This window comes from Rhagoletis pomonella, unplaced genomic scaffold (assembly GCF_013731165.1).
Source record: "Rhagoletis pomonella isolate Grant_MI unplaced genomic scaffold, Rhpom_1.0 Rhpom_scaffold_00005, whole genome shotgun sequence".
NCBI lineage: Eukaryota > Metazoa > Arthropoda > Insecta > Diptera > Tephritidae > Rhagoletis > Rhagoletis pomonella.
This window is the reverse complement of record NW_023458559.1, coordinates 2,107,143-2,120,535: the sequence shown is the minus strand read 5'-3', so window position 1 is coordinate 2,120,535 and position 13,393 is coordinate 2,107,143. Positions and strand designations below refer to the sequence as shown.

General features: G+C 36.6%; 2 protein-coding genes across 2 annotated transcripts in view; one reads left to right on the top strand and one right to left on the bottom strand.

Moving 5' to 3' along the window:
• The first annotated feature begins 9,866 nt into the window (after window positions 1–9,866).
• LOC118739792 lies at window positions 9,867–11,023 on the top strand. Its single transcript, XM_036471299.1, has 2 exons — window positions 9,867–10,784; window positions 10,840–11,023. The coding sequence occupies exons 1-2, from the start codon at window positions 10,032–10,034 to the stop codon at window positions 10,846–10,848; spliced, it is 762 nt and encodes a 253-aa protein (XP_036327192.1). The 5' UTR covers window positions 9,867–10,031; the 3' UTR covers window positions 10,849–11,023.
• A 468-nt stretch (window positions 11,024–11,491) lies between these two features.
• Window positions 11,492–13,393, bottom strand: part of LOC118739741 — a 44,072-nt gene continuing 42,170 nt past the window's right edge. The window contains exon 3 of the mRNA XM_036471252.1: window positions 11,492–11,598. Within this exon, the coding sequence (XP_036327145.1) occupies window positions 11,492–11,598 (107 nt within the window). The remainder of the gene's footprint in view (window positions 11,599–13,393) is intronic.

Genomic DNA, 13,393 nt, shown 5'->3' with positions numbered 1-13,393 from the left:
TATAAATAATTTGTTTCAAGCCAGATTTAACGAATCCACAACTATATATTTCAAACAACAAAAAAAAAATCGTGTTTAGGTTGTTTTCTTTTTAAACTTTGAAAGCACAAAACAAATACGGCCACCTTTGGCACGCACAGCTGTCATCGCCCAGCAGAGCGATAGAAATAAATCTATCGCCATGAAACGCCGCCAAGCGAACTTCGCATTTCGCTTTGGCTGTGTTCAATTTCATATGCTTGCGGGTGTTCTAATTTTGACAGCGCGAATTTCGCTGTGGTGAGTTCGCCGTTCGCCGGCATTGTATTTCAGCTATAATACTAAAAAAACAATAATTTAAGCTCCTGCTGTTGTTGTTGTTATTCGGGTTGTTGCTGTTGCCGCTACTTTCAGTTAGCTTTGACTGGCAGTCAAAGTGAAAAGTGGAAAACTTGAGTACAAAGCGCGGAAGTGTTGAGAGTGTCGATGAATGAGCGCCGTTGATAAGAAGAGTACGTAGAGGGCAGAACGAGGGGTGAGGCTGAGCTGCTACAGATTTTACAACGCGGGAAAGTACAATAATTTTTAGCAAAGTAGCAAAGGTGAAGCTTTACCCAATGGCGGTTTGAAGCGTAGCGACAAAGTTGTGTTATTGGTGTTACTGTTGTTGTCTGCTTGTCGTTTGCACTGTGCCACACTTTTCACTCGCCACCCTCGTCAGCACCGGCGTTACTTTTAACGGCTTGTTGCTTCGCTTCTGCACTTTATAATGCCATTGTGTACATTGGCATTATTGTTTTTGTTTTGCAACTTGAAGTTGAAAAGTTTGATGCAAATAAAATTATGAAGGTGAAACAATTTTATTACGGTAATTATTTACGAGGGTAATATATATTTTTTCGTTTTTGATTAATTGCATTGAATGTTGAAAGTGAAAAGGAAGCGTTTTTTTTTATTCTTGCTGCAAGTCAAATAGAAAACCGCAAAACATGTTGATAATTAATTTCTTGAGTAAAGTAGCCTGGGGAAAAATTGGGTAGACTTCATAATGTGGGATATGTAGTAGGGCGCGTCAATTTGTATGTGAGATTTTTTCAACTATGCGCGTATATCACAAAAGGATTCTACGAGTAATTCGAAGCAAATTTGCCGAAGAAACCATGGGTCTAATATCAATTTGGAATTTGCCAAAATTTGCGAAAATAGGCTTCTTAGCACCGTAAAAAAGTGCTAAAATTTTATATAAAAACATGCTATAAGGAGTTCTTTCGTATGAGGAATCCATTTCTGCACTTATCTTTGTCTTAAAACTTCCACCAGAGAGTGCAACAGTGAACACTTTCACCTGATTTCGCAATTCGGCAAACTACAAATTGATTTTAGACCCATAGTTTCTTCAGCTAATTTGCTTAGAATTACACACAGAATCCTCCTATGCTATACGCGCATATTTAAAAAAAAAAATTGACCCCCCCCCCCCCTTATCTTCTCCTTCTTCGCTGCATTATGTCCATGTCGTTATAAAGCACATATAGCTCATCGTGCCATCGTCTGCGGTACTCGCCATCGCCATCGCGTAAAGATCCGTAAATCTTTCCCAGAATCTTTCTCCCGAATACTCCAAGAGCCGCCTCATCGGATGTTGTCATTGTCCATGCTTCTGCGCCATATACCAGCACAGGCATGATGAGTGACTTATAGAGTGTGATCTTTGTTCGACGAGAGATGACTTTACTTCTCAATTGCCTACTCAGCCCAAAGTAGCACTTGTTGGCAAGAGTGATTCTCCGTTGGATTTCAAGGCTGACATTATTATTGGTGTTAATGCTGGTTCCCAAATAAACGAAGTCGTCTACTTTTTCAAACTTGTAACTGTCAACAGTGACGTGGGTGCCAAGACGCGTATGCTCTGACTGTTTGTGTGATGACAGGAGATACTTCGTTTTGTCCTTTTGGCTAGCAGGCCGTCAGCTCCTGCATCTTTGTTGTTTTTCAGCCGCGTAATCGCTATTCGTACCTCGTCATGGTCAGGCGGTGTGACAGCTACTCCATCATCATCGACTGGGGACTCGGGTTCGTTTTCTGCAGGTTGTAAAAGTGTTCCCTCCACAATTTAAGTATATTCCGGACATCGCTCACGAGGTCGCCATTGTTTTTCTTACAGGAGTTCGTACCGGTCTTGAATCCCGACGTAAGTCGCGTATCTTGCCTACAACAAGATAGTGGTCCGAGTCGATGTTTGGCCCTCGGAGTGTACGTACGTCTAAAACGCTTGAAGCATGCTTTCCGTCTATCACAACATGATCGATTTGGTTTCTCGTTTTTCGATCTGGAGACAGCCGTGTAGCTTGGTGGATGTTCTTATGCTGAAACCTAGTACTACATATTACCATGTTTCGGGCCCCGGCGAAGTCGATCAGCTTCAGTCCGTTATCGGACATTTCGTCGTGGAGGCTGAATTTTTCAACAGTGGCGCCAAAGATCCCTTCCTTGCCCACCTTGGCATTAAAATCGCCAAGCACGTTTTTGACATCGTGTCGGGGGCAGCGCTCATATGTACATTCTAAACGCTCATAGAAGAGATCCTTGAACGCCTCATCCTTCTCTTCCGTCGGGGCATGGGCGCAGATGAGCGAGATGTTGAAGAATCTAGCTTTGATGCGGATTGTGGCTATACGTTCGTTCACCGGGGTGAACTCCAGTACTTCGGCGACGGAGTCTCTCTCCTACCACGAATCCTTTACGTGGCAACTGTAGTAGACGTCGCAAGACTTGCTTACTTTTCCTTGCCCCGTCCATCGCATTTCTTGGATGGCAGTGATGTCAGCCTTTGTCTTCCCGAGGACATCAACCAGCTGGGCAGTATAACCTTCCCCATTAAGGGTCCGGATATTCCAGGTGCATACCCTTAAATCATAGTCCATTTGCCGTGGTCGTCATCAAAAAAAAGGGGTATCATCCGAGGCTGTTTGTTCTTTTTCATTGGGCGGGGTTTTAACGTGGCGGAACCCAAAGCCAGCGCACGCGAAGTTCTACGCTTTCTCACTTTAGCCCGCTCCCAAACGGGTGTTTGGTTGCTACCCAGAGGATACGTGGATATAAATATCCGGACGTTGTGAGCTCCTCCATATTTGACTTCCGTTATCACTTCCCGTTCAGGATGACGCCCAAGAAATTTACCCTGTCAGAGAGAACAATTGGAAGACCTCATATTGAGGGAAGCCGGCCATGAGGCACTTTGTACCTTCCAGAAAACACTGCGAGCTCCATCTTTCCAGGATTTATAGCAAGTCCGCAGATAGCGGGCCAATTTGTGTTTAGATACCCTTGCTTAAGAAAAGTGTCCAAGAACTTTCCTCTGACGATGTGTGCCACTTCATTCGCGAAGTCAATAACCTGCCATTATCTCATTTTAAACTCCTCGAGGACGTCATTTATGAAGACTAACTAGAGTAGGGGGAAAGGACTATTCTGGGGGGTGCCTCTGCTCACCTTACGCTGGACAGAGGCCCATTCCGCTGTGCCAGGTCTTCCGTGCAGGAGATGTGAGATAAGCCTAACTACTTACGCCCCAGGTAACACATTATTGGAAACCCCCTCAGTTTCAAGGAAGGCACCAACTGCAAAATCTTTGTTCTTATCCGTTATGACTTTGCCAATTATGTGCAAAGCCGACTCAACGGATCTACCCTACAGGTATGCTGAGAGAGACTCAATCGCTATCGAGGTAAAATCGGCACTTGCCACGTATTCTAACACTAGAAATTTTCATCCAAACTTTAAACTTTTTGTAGCAGTTAAGTATTGCGGAGGGTTAACATAGTATGTAGATGTTAATCCAACTAAGGGTTAAGTTATGTATCACTATTCATTATTCGTAATTAGCATTTATCCTTTTCTATTCATTCTTGTATACATTTATTTCCTACATGTTTTCTATCGTTTAGTCATTGTTCATTATTCAATGCATTCAAATATTCACTCATGTAACGACCAAGAATGGATGATGAAATAAATGAGTTCTGTGCTAACATTGAACAAACGCGGACGTTTTAATTTGCAAAGGTCTCCTACAATTTTTCAGAAGCGGGGTTTGATCCCATTTGGCCTTTTTTTTTTGTGTCCATACGTTTTTGTACACTAAAGCGCTATCGCGGTTAATTGTGCGCATATTACAAACTAAAAGTAATGAAGCAGTAAAATTGTTGTGAACATTTCGAAAGACAAGACATAAAGTGTGATCACAAATAAATAAAATAAAATACGTGTGTGCGGCAGAGCTGTGTAATGATTGAATCAATTGAGTGTGCATTCTCATTTTTTTCGTTTAAAAAATGTGATTGTTTGATTTAAAAAATTTAACAACCACTCTTGAGATTGGTTACAAATTGCAAACACAAAATATGTAGTGTGTTATGGAATGGTTGATACCCATTCACATAGAGAATGTGAATGCAAAAAAAAAACTCAATCATGTATGATTGGACGTTTATGGGAATGCAATCTGTCATTATCATTCAGTACTAATACTATTTGTTGTATCAGGGTTGAAATTTTTGTACCCAAAATGTGAAACCAGAAGATTGCCATCTCCCTTAAAATAAGTAAACAAATAAATATTTGGTGCTAAAATATTTTTCTAAGTGTTTGGCCGAACTTCTGCTCAAACTTGAGGCATGAGTTCTGATTTTATAAGAAGAGTTTTCAAAGCAGAAATATACTAGAAGGTATGCCATTGCGTGCCGAAGGACGACTGCTATTTTGTGTTATGATCTGACCAGGTATTTAACCATGGTCCTATGGAGTGGAAGTACGCACATGTAATCACTCTGCTACGGCGGCCGCCGTAAGTACATGCTATACATATCGTCGTTTAAAGTACAAAACCGCGTATCAAGAAAATGCAAAACCGCGTAATTGCATAAATTATTTTCTAGAGAGTAAAGTCACCCATATTTCAAAATGGTTATCTTTTTTATAAAGCAAACGTATTCTGGCTAGTATATTTCAGGACGAATGGATAAGAATTGAGCCAAGAGTTTTTGTGAGCAAATCCAATTTTTGGCAGCCAATGTCAGTCACACGGTTTTGAAGAATGACGATACGCGGTTTTGTACTTTAAACGACGATATATATGTACACATATTAGATTATTTATTCTCAAAATGCATGAAAACTATAGTATGCTTGCAAACAATTAATAACATTTTGTGATAAACAGTTTTACAAATGTATTTGCACTTCAAATTTGTATTTTAATAAAGTATTAATTAAATAAATTATTATTGTAAATTATTATTTTAATAAATAGATATAAAGATATTTATACTTGGCAACTCTTGGACTTTTCTTCATTTGTAACAAATGACAGACGTAAACAAAATAAAAAAATAATTGTATTTTTACAAATTTAAAGCAAACGGGCGTTCTTTACAAAAAAATGTAGTTATGGATCGAATTGCGCATATTTTTTTTACAATATCAAGTGCGCACAAGAAGTGTTAAACCACTAAATAGCTTAAAAAACGCTTTCAAAAATTCGAAACGAGAGTGAAGTGCAGTGTTCAATTGTGATCGAAATTGCAGGCAAAATGTGTGCGTGTGTAATTAATGTTTTACTTATTTGAAGAAATGTTGCCCGTTGTTATTAAAAATAAGGAAACCAAGACCCCCGATTTCCACTGGGGGTTACATAATACTTGAATAGCTCCTTAATTAACATGTGTTTGTTTTGAGCACGCACGGCCAGTTAAACAGGCATGTCTGAATCGATTTCCTTCATCATTCTTAGCAATTTGATGTGCATTTTTATTGTTATGTGTTGCAAACAGACATTTTAGGAACTAAATAGGTTCTAAAATCTCTGTACACAAGCGCACTTATTTTTAACAGTTTCCAGTTTATGTAATACTAATCAAAACAGCTTTTATTTATTTTATGTATTATGTGATTTCGGGAAGCGTCGAATACAAAAAAGGGCTGTGACTGGGTTTATGTAATTTGAAATTCTATTGATGATTACTAATAATAATAGAAAGGCGCTTACATATCGACACAACTAAAAATTTCATATATTTCAGTAGAGCCAATTAAAGATTTTTTGTTTCGTAATTTAGCAATAATATGTCTTGGAACGTAATTATTCCGGATTATAAGCAGTCATACTGTAAGCTTTCAAATTATGTATTTTTCTAAACCTGAAATTTTGAATTGTGCCGTTATTGCAGAGGACCACCGACATATGTTAGGGCTACTCCTCCGATTGTGGCATGCGCCTTGGCGTTGTCGCACAAAGGGGAGGGACCTACAGTTTTACGCCGACTCCTGCCGGGGGACGACCACTATTACAAAAAACATTTTCTTTTTTTTTTGCCGGAACTGGGCTCGGACGCTCACCCTGCGGAATGGTAGTGCGCACTTCTAACCACTACACCACAGCGATCGCTTAATTAATTTTAATCATTAATCGCGATTAACCATTTATTCGTTAATTTTTAGTCATTCATTGACTAACATTTTGTCGACAATACTCGCATAAGATAGTCCCAAATTTTCACAAAAGAGAAAAGTGATTTTGTTCAAAACTTTTGAATGACGTGTTGACTGAACTTACTAATTCGGAATTTCTACTATTACTTATAGAGTAGGCTATTCATAAAGTCTGGGTAATGAAATAAAAATTTTTCTATTATAAGTTCCATAAATATAAGGAGACTTTTATTGTTTAATTTATTTTTTGCACATAAACTTGTATCTTGAACTTCTTTTTCCAAAAAGTGAGGATGTCAAAATTTCAATAGATATCGGAAAGAGATCTCCTAATAGATAAGTTCATGAAAATTATTCCAAACGAAAACTTAAAATTGATAAAAAAAATAATAACTAAATTTAACTAATTTATATTAGAGGTTTGAAGTTTATCCCACTGTAAGTATGAAATCTTCAGCTATGTGTTTCCATTGTCACTTTTTCGTAGCCATATCAACAGCCTGACAATTAAGAAGATTGTGACGTTTCATGCTACCATACGCAATATCTTAAATCCTTCAAATTTTATTATTAACCTTTTGTTTGTTAAAAACATTTTCTTCTTAGATTCGAAACTTGATCAAGCAAAATTGCCTTTGTGTTTGACTAAGAGATGCTCAATAAGCTCAGAATTGTAGTTCTCATTTGCATACATAACAATAAATTATTAATTTTTGTTTCACACCAACTCCAATATTGAATAGTAAAATATATTTTAATCTTACCCAAATAAACAACGATTTAGTTCAATGGTCAATCACATATAGAGTATAGGGTGGTAATGTGTTAAAGTTTCAAAGTTTTTAAACGTAAAATTACGGCTAATACCTTTTTAAGCGTTTTGTAATTTAACCAAAACTCATTAGCATCCACTCAAGCAAGGAATTATTTACTTTTCAACATGCATTAGCAGAGTGCACTTCTCTTTTGTTTAGAATTTGGTTGTCAAACACACTACATCGGATCTTTTGACAGATTTACCAGAATTTTCCACCAGGTAGCTTCTGACAAAGAGATGACCTTACGTACTCTCTTATTTGTCCTCTCAGTTGCCAGAAAACCAAGTACGATTTCCGGTAAAATCTGGAAATTCTGGTAAAAAATGGTAATTTCGGACTCATGCGGGTTCACAACTAAATAATATTGGGAATACTTTTGAGGTGTTTGAAGAGGGTTGCGACCTGTTTGAAACTAAATTTATTTATAATAATCATATTTTGGCCTTGCCACTTTTGCTAAGTTTTGGCCGAGCTTCTCCTCCGATTTGTAGCGTGCGCCTTTGCTGTCACACAAATGAGAGGGACCTACAAACTTACGCCGAACGGCGATACAATTTTTATGATGAGCTATTTTTTTATTAAAGACACTAGGATTTTTAAAATATTTTCAATAAAATTTTATCAACCTAAATGTAAAGCTTATGCGAAGTAGTTATCTAATTTAAAGAAAATTTTAAACATTTTGAAGATAAAACATGAATTATATTTAAAACGTAAATGTTAATACAACTGTTTTATATATAATCCCAAACATATGATATAAAATCGCCTCTACCAAAAAACTTAAATTGGGTAACGCCGGTTTGAATTTTTACAATTGAGCAATTGTCAAAAATCTTCCTTTTTATCAAAAAGTTATTTACCAGGGTGTCTTTGAACTAATGATTGGTACTGAGTTAAAGAATGCACACACATAAAAGATTGCAGCCTTTTCAATACTCATTCAGTGTTAAACCTTTTTTTGATTGGGCATTGGTTTTTTCAATCTTGCTATGAATATGTTGATGTGTGAATTCATAACTGCTTTGAGAGAATGGAAAATTCAAAAATTTTAAACCTCAATCCTAAGCGAAGAATAAGTAATGAAAACTGGATAGAAAAAAATTGTTGATTTAAAATTGAAAATGATTTCACACTTACACAGCTCTGGTGTGCGGCACTCAAATAAGAGCAGTAACGATTGAAAAGTATTAGTAAAAAGCCTGTGTAAAAGAAACATTTAAAGAACATTGAACATTGAAAGCGAAAATACGAGATGGAAAGTACGTTGGTACTGCGCCTGAGTGAAGTGCCAGCGAATGAGTTGGGCGAGTGTCCCATTGAACGCAGCGACGAACAAAATATTTTGATGACGAATGACGAAGGTGAGCAGACACAGCAGCTAGCCGGCGACATCGTAGCCGACGCTGAACTTGCAGACATTCAGGTCGATTACAGCACGTTCAGCGTTGCCATTTTAGCCGTTTTCCGGCTAGATTTAGCCGGTTTTGATAGCAACTAGCCGGAGAAAATTCGATCTAGCCGGCAGCCGATTTGTTAGCCGGTTTGTAAAAAAACGTTAGCCGTTTTTAGCCGATTTTACTATTTGCCTAATTTTCAGGTGCAAAAAGTAAACAAGTTGTTCGAAAGCAATAATGCAGACCCAATGAAGATTTTTAATGAACTCAATGTTTTACTTTCGCATCTATGCTCCCTAGTGGTTATTAGCGCGGACACATTTGATCCTATATGCTCCCCGTTGGAACCATACCTTGCTCCATTTCCTCAGTTTTATCACAGTTTTGATGAGTATTTAAAAACAAAAGTAAGTACAAACGCTTTTGACCACGAAGCCGAGAAAATAATTCGAGAAAATGGTCGCTATTTTATTATCACTTTAATAAACGAATTACGCCAACGCCTCCCTATAAATATTGCCACACTAAAAAAAAAAATTACTTTTTTCGGTTGGAAATACATTAAGAGTAATTAAACCAAAAGTATTTGTTCAACTACAGCAACAAAAACACAAATATAATGCCGACGAAATAACATCCATAGAGATGCAATGGCAACGGTTAACGTTACATACCTGGAGTAATTTAGACTCAACTGTAAAATTTTGGGCCGAAGTTTATCAATTTCGAAATGCCCTAGGAGAAAACCCTTTTGCTGACCTTTCCAACCTAGTTTTTAGTTTTCTTGTTTTGCCTATAAGTAATGCAGAAGTAGAGCGAATATTTAGTTCAATGAATATACATAATAAAAACTAAGCAAAGAAATCCAATGTGCGTTAAAACATTAAACGCTATTTTATATATAAGATGCGGTTTAAAACGTGAAGAAAAATGCTGCCAGAATTTTACTGTAGATGACGATCTCTTAAAATTAATGAATTCAGGTGATATATACAATAGTGATTCATTTGATGATGAGGAATATACACTCGATATAAATTAATGGTGTTAACTAGTCTTTCGTTTCTTGCGATTTATTTAAATAAAGCATGTGAATTTTCACTAAAACATTTTAGCCGTTTTTAGCCGCTTTTTTTGCCAATCTAGCCGGTCGGCCCAAAAAGTTCTGGCAACACTGAGCACGTTACAGCGAAGCGAGCAGAGAAATGACCAGACATCTATCAACGCAGCAGAACAAACGGCACAAACAAATGCACATGCAAACATCAACGCTATAGATTTTGAGTTGTTGGTACGCGAAGCAAACCTGCTAAAGCGTGAAAAAGAAATATTGGAAAGAGAAAACGCAATGCTTCAGCGGCAATTGAGTGGTAGTGAAATAGCGAGTAACACAATAGTAACCCAACGAACAATATCATTGGATATGATACAAAATATGATTCCAGAGTTCAGCGGCGGAACCAACGTTAGTGTTTGGGTGGCACAAATTAAAAATATTGCTAGCGGTTACGATATTAAGGAAAATGAGTTGCGCATATTGATGCTAAACAAATTGAAAGGCAAAGCACAGCATTGGCTACACAGTATTCCAAACTTTGCAACTGAAGAATTGAACTCCTTAATATCTCAAATGGAAAACGTTTTCGGCTCAAAGGAAAGCCGCGTGCTGTTGCGACGTCGATTTGAAACTCGACAATGGAAGGCCGGTGAAAATTTTTCACAATATTTTAACGACAAAGAAATGCTCGCAAGTCAGCTACAGCTTAGTGAAGAAGAGTTAGTAGAATACGTAGTTGAAGGCATAGCAGACGACCGGTTGCGTACCCAAGCTTATTTACAGTGCTATACAACAAAGGAGCAGCTAGGGAAGGCCTTCACTAAAATTGAAGCAGGGCGAAAGACGACAACAACAACGACTACGAGTGTAGCTGGTGCCCAGATGCGCGATGTTAGATGCTACAATTGTAATAGTCGGGGTCATATTGCACCGAACTGCCGTAAACCAAAACGCGACGTCGGCGCATGCTACGCGTGTGGCAGTAAGGACCATCGAGTGGCAGCATGTACGGATAAAAAGAATATTCATATGGTCGACGAATATGTAAGAATGTTTAAATTTATTATAAAAAATGATGTCTATATTTCTTTTTCCTTAGAATGTTTAATTGACACAGGAAGTCCAATCAGCTTCATAAGGCGATCATACGTTAAAGACAAACTAAATCTAAAATCTTTATTAAAGTTAAATTCTTGCTACTTTGGTTTAAATGATATACAAATTGTAACTTATGGAAAGTTTTTATGTTATGTCAAAATAAAAAATGAATATTTTGCATTTAATTTTGTAGTAGTCGATGATTGCACCACAAAGTATTAAGCTGTGTTAGGACGAGACTTTTTAAAGGTTTGTAAATTCGAATTAAGGCGAGATTTTGAAAAGGATAAAAATATAAAGCATACAAAACAAATGAAAGAAGTAAAATTGAAAGATAAAGGTAGTGAAAAAGTAGAAGATATCGAAAAAGTAAAATTGAAAGATAAATTTAATGGAAAAATAGAAAGTATCGAAGAAGTAAAATTAAAAGATAAACGTAATGAAAAAATGAAAAGTATCGAAGATATAAAATTGAAAGATAAAGATAGTGGAAAAATTGAAAGTGTCGAAGAAGTTTTCAAATGTAATGCTGAAAACGGTTTTGTGAAACAGCTTTTATTAATAAAAGTTGATAGCGAAAAATCAAATGTTAAAGTTGGTTCACATATAGATTATTGTCATGTACAAAAGTTTTACGAAATTTTAGATAAATGTTACACAAGTTCAAAACGTTCTGGTGAACCTAAAACTAAGAGTGAAATGAAATTGGTCGTTAACAATGTAAAGCCTTTCAACTGTCCTCCAAGACGTCTGTCGTATTCTGAAAGAAATGAATTGCAAAGATTGTTAGATGAATATCTGGAAAAGAAAATTATTAGACCAAGTGAGTCGGAGTTCGTGTCTCCCATCGTACTGGTAGGCAAAAAGACAGGTGACATCAGAATGTGTGTTGACTATAGGGCGCTTAATAAAGTAACAGCCAAAGACAATTACCCAATCCCCTTGATTGATGATTTATTGGATAGAATGGCAAACAAAAGATTGTTCACAAAACTTGATTTAAAGAATGGTTTTTTTCACGTATTCATGCAAGAAGATTCAATTAAATATACTTCTTTTATAACACCTTTAGGACAATTTGAATTTCTACGTATGCCTTTTGGGCTTAGGAATGCGCCGTCTACATTTCAGCGGTTTGTAAACAAAATCTTTTCAGATATGGTTAAGAAGAACAAAGTGATAATTTATTTAGATGACATAATGATAGCTACCCAAAATGAAAAGGAACATTTTGAGATTCTAGCTGAAGTTTTTGAAAGGTTAGTTGAAAACAATTTAGAGTTGAGGTTAGACAAATGCGAATGCTTGCAACGTGAAGTCAAGTATTTAGGATATACTATTTCGAAAGATGGACTTAAGGCAGATGAAAAAGGTTTAGAAGCGATTCGTAATTTTCCAGTGCCAACTAAAGTTCATTCCGTACAAAGTTTTTTTAGGATTATGTTCGTATTTTAGGCGATTTGTTAAGGATTTTTCAGTCATTGCAAAACCGTTGTATGACTTAACGAGAAAGGCTAGAAAATTTCAGTTTGGTGTGGAAGAATTACAGTGTTTTGAAACACTTAAACAAAAACTATTGGAAGCGCCAATATTAGCAATTTATGATCCAAAGGACGCAACGGAATTGCACTGCGACGCAAGTGCATTAGGATTCGGTTCAATACTGATGCAAAATAAAGCAGATAATAAAATGCACCCGATTTTTTATTTTTCTAAAAGAACTAGCGAAGCTGAGTCAAAATATCATAGTTTTGAGCTAGAAACCTTGTCAATAATTTATGCGCTTAAACGTTTTAGAGTTTATTTACAAGGGCTAAAGTTCAAAATAGTTACTGATTGTAATTCGTTAACAATGACTTTGAATAAAAAGGAATTAAACCCTAGGATAGCTCGATGGGCACTTGAGCTACAAAACTACGACTACTTATTAGAACACAGATCAGGTACGCGTATGCAACATGTTGACGCGTTGAGTCGAAGTAATAATATTCTACTGATAGAAACAAACACATTCGAAGAGAATTTAATTATATGCCAGGCAAAAGATAACAGATTGAAAGAAATAAGAGATATTTTACAAAAAGGTGAACATAACCTGTATGAGATGCGAAACGGAATTGTGTATAAGAAGACTGGTAGTGGTAAAGTTTTATTTTGTGTCCCTGAAGATATGGAAAGCCATGTACTATTTAAGTATCACGATGAAATGGGTCACATTGGTGTTGACAAGGTGGTAGACCTTATTTCGAAACATTACTGGTTTAGGAAAATGAGGGAAAAAACGGCTAAACACATACAAAATTGTTTAAAATGTATAGTATTCTCACCTAAGCAAGGAAAAGAAGAGGGGTTTTTACACAGTATACCCAAAAAAGATAGTCCGTTTGAAGTATTACATATAGATCATTTTGGTCCGGTCGACAATTCAATGGCAAAGAAACATATTTTCGTAGTTATAGACGCTTGCACAAAATTTGTCAGGTTGTGTACTACAAAAACAACTAATAAAAAAGAAGTTATTAGTTCTCTTAAAGATTATTTTCGATCGTACAGCA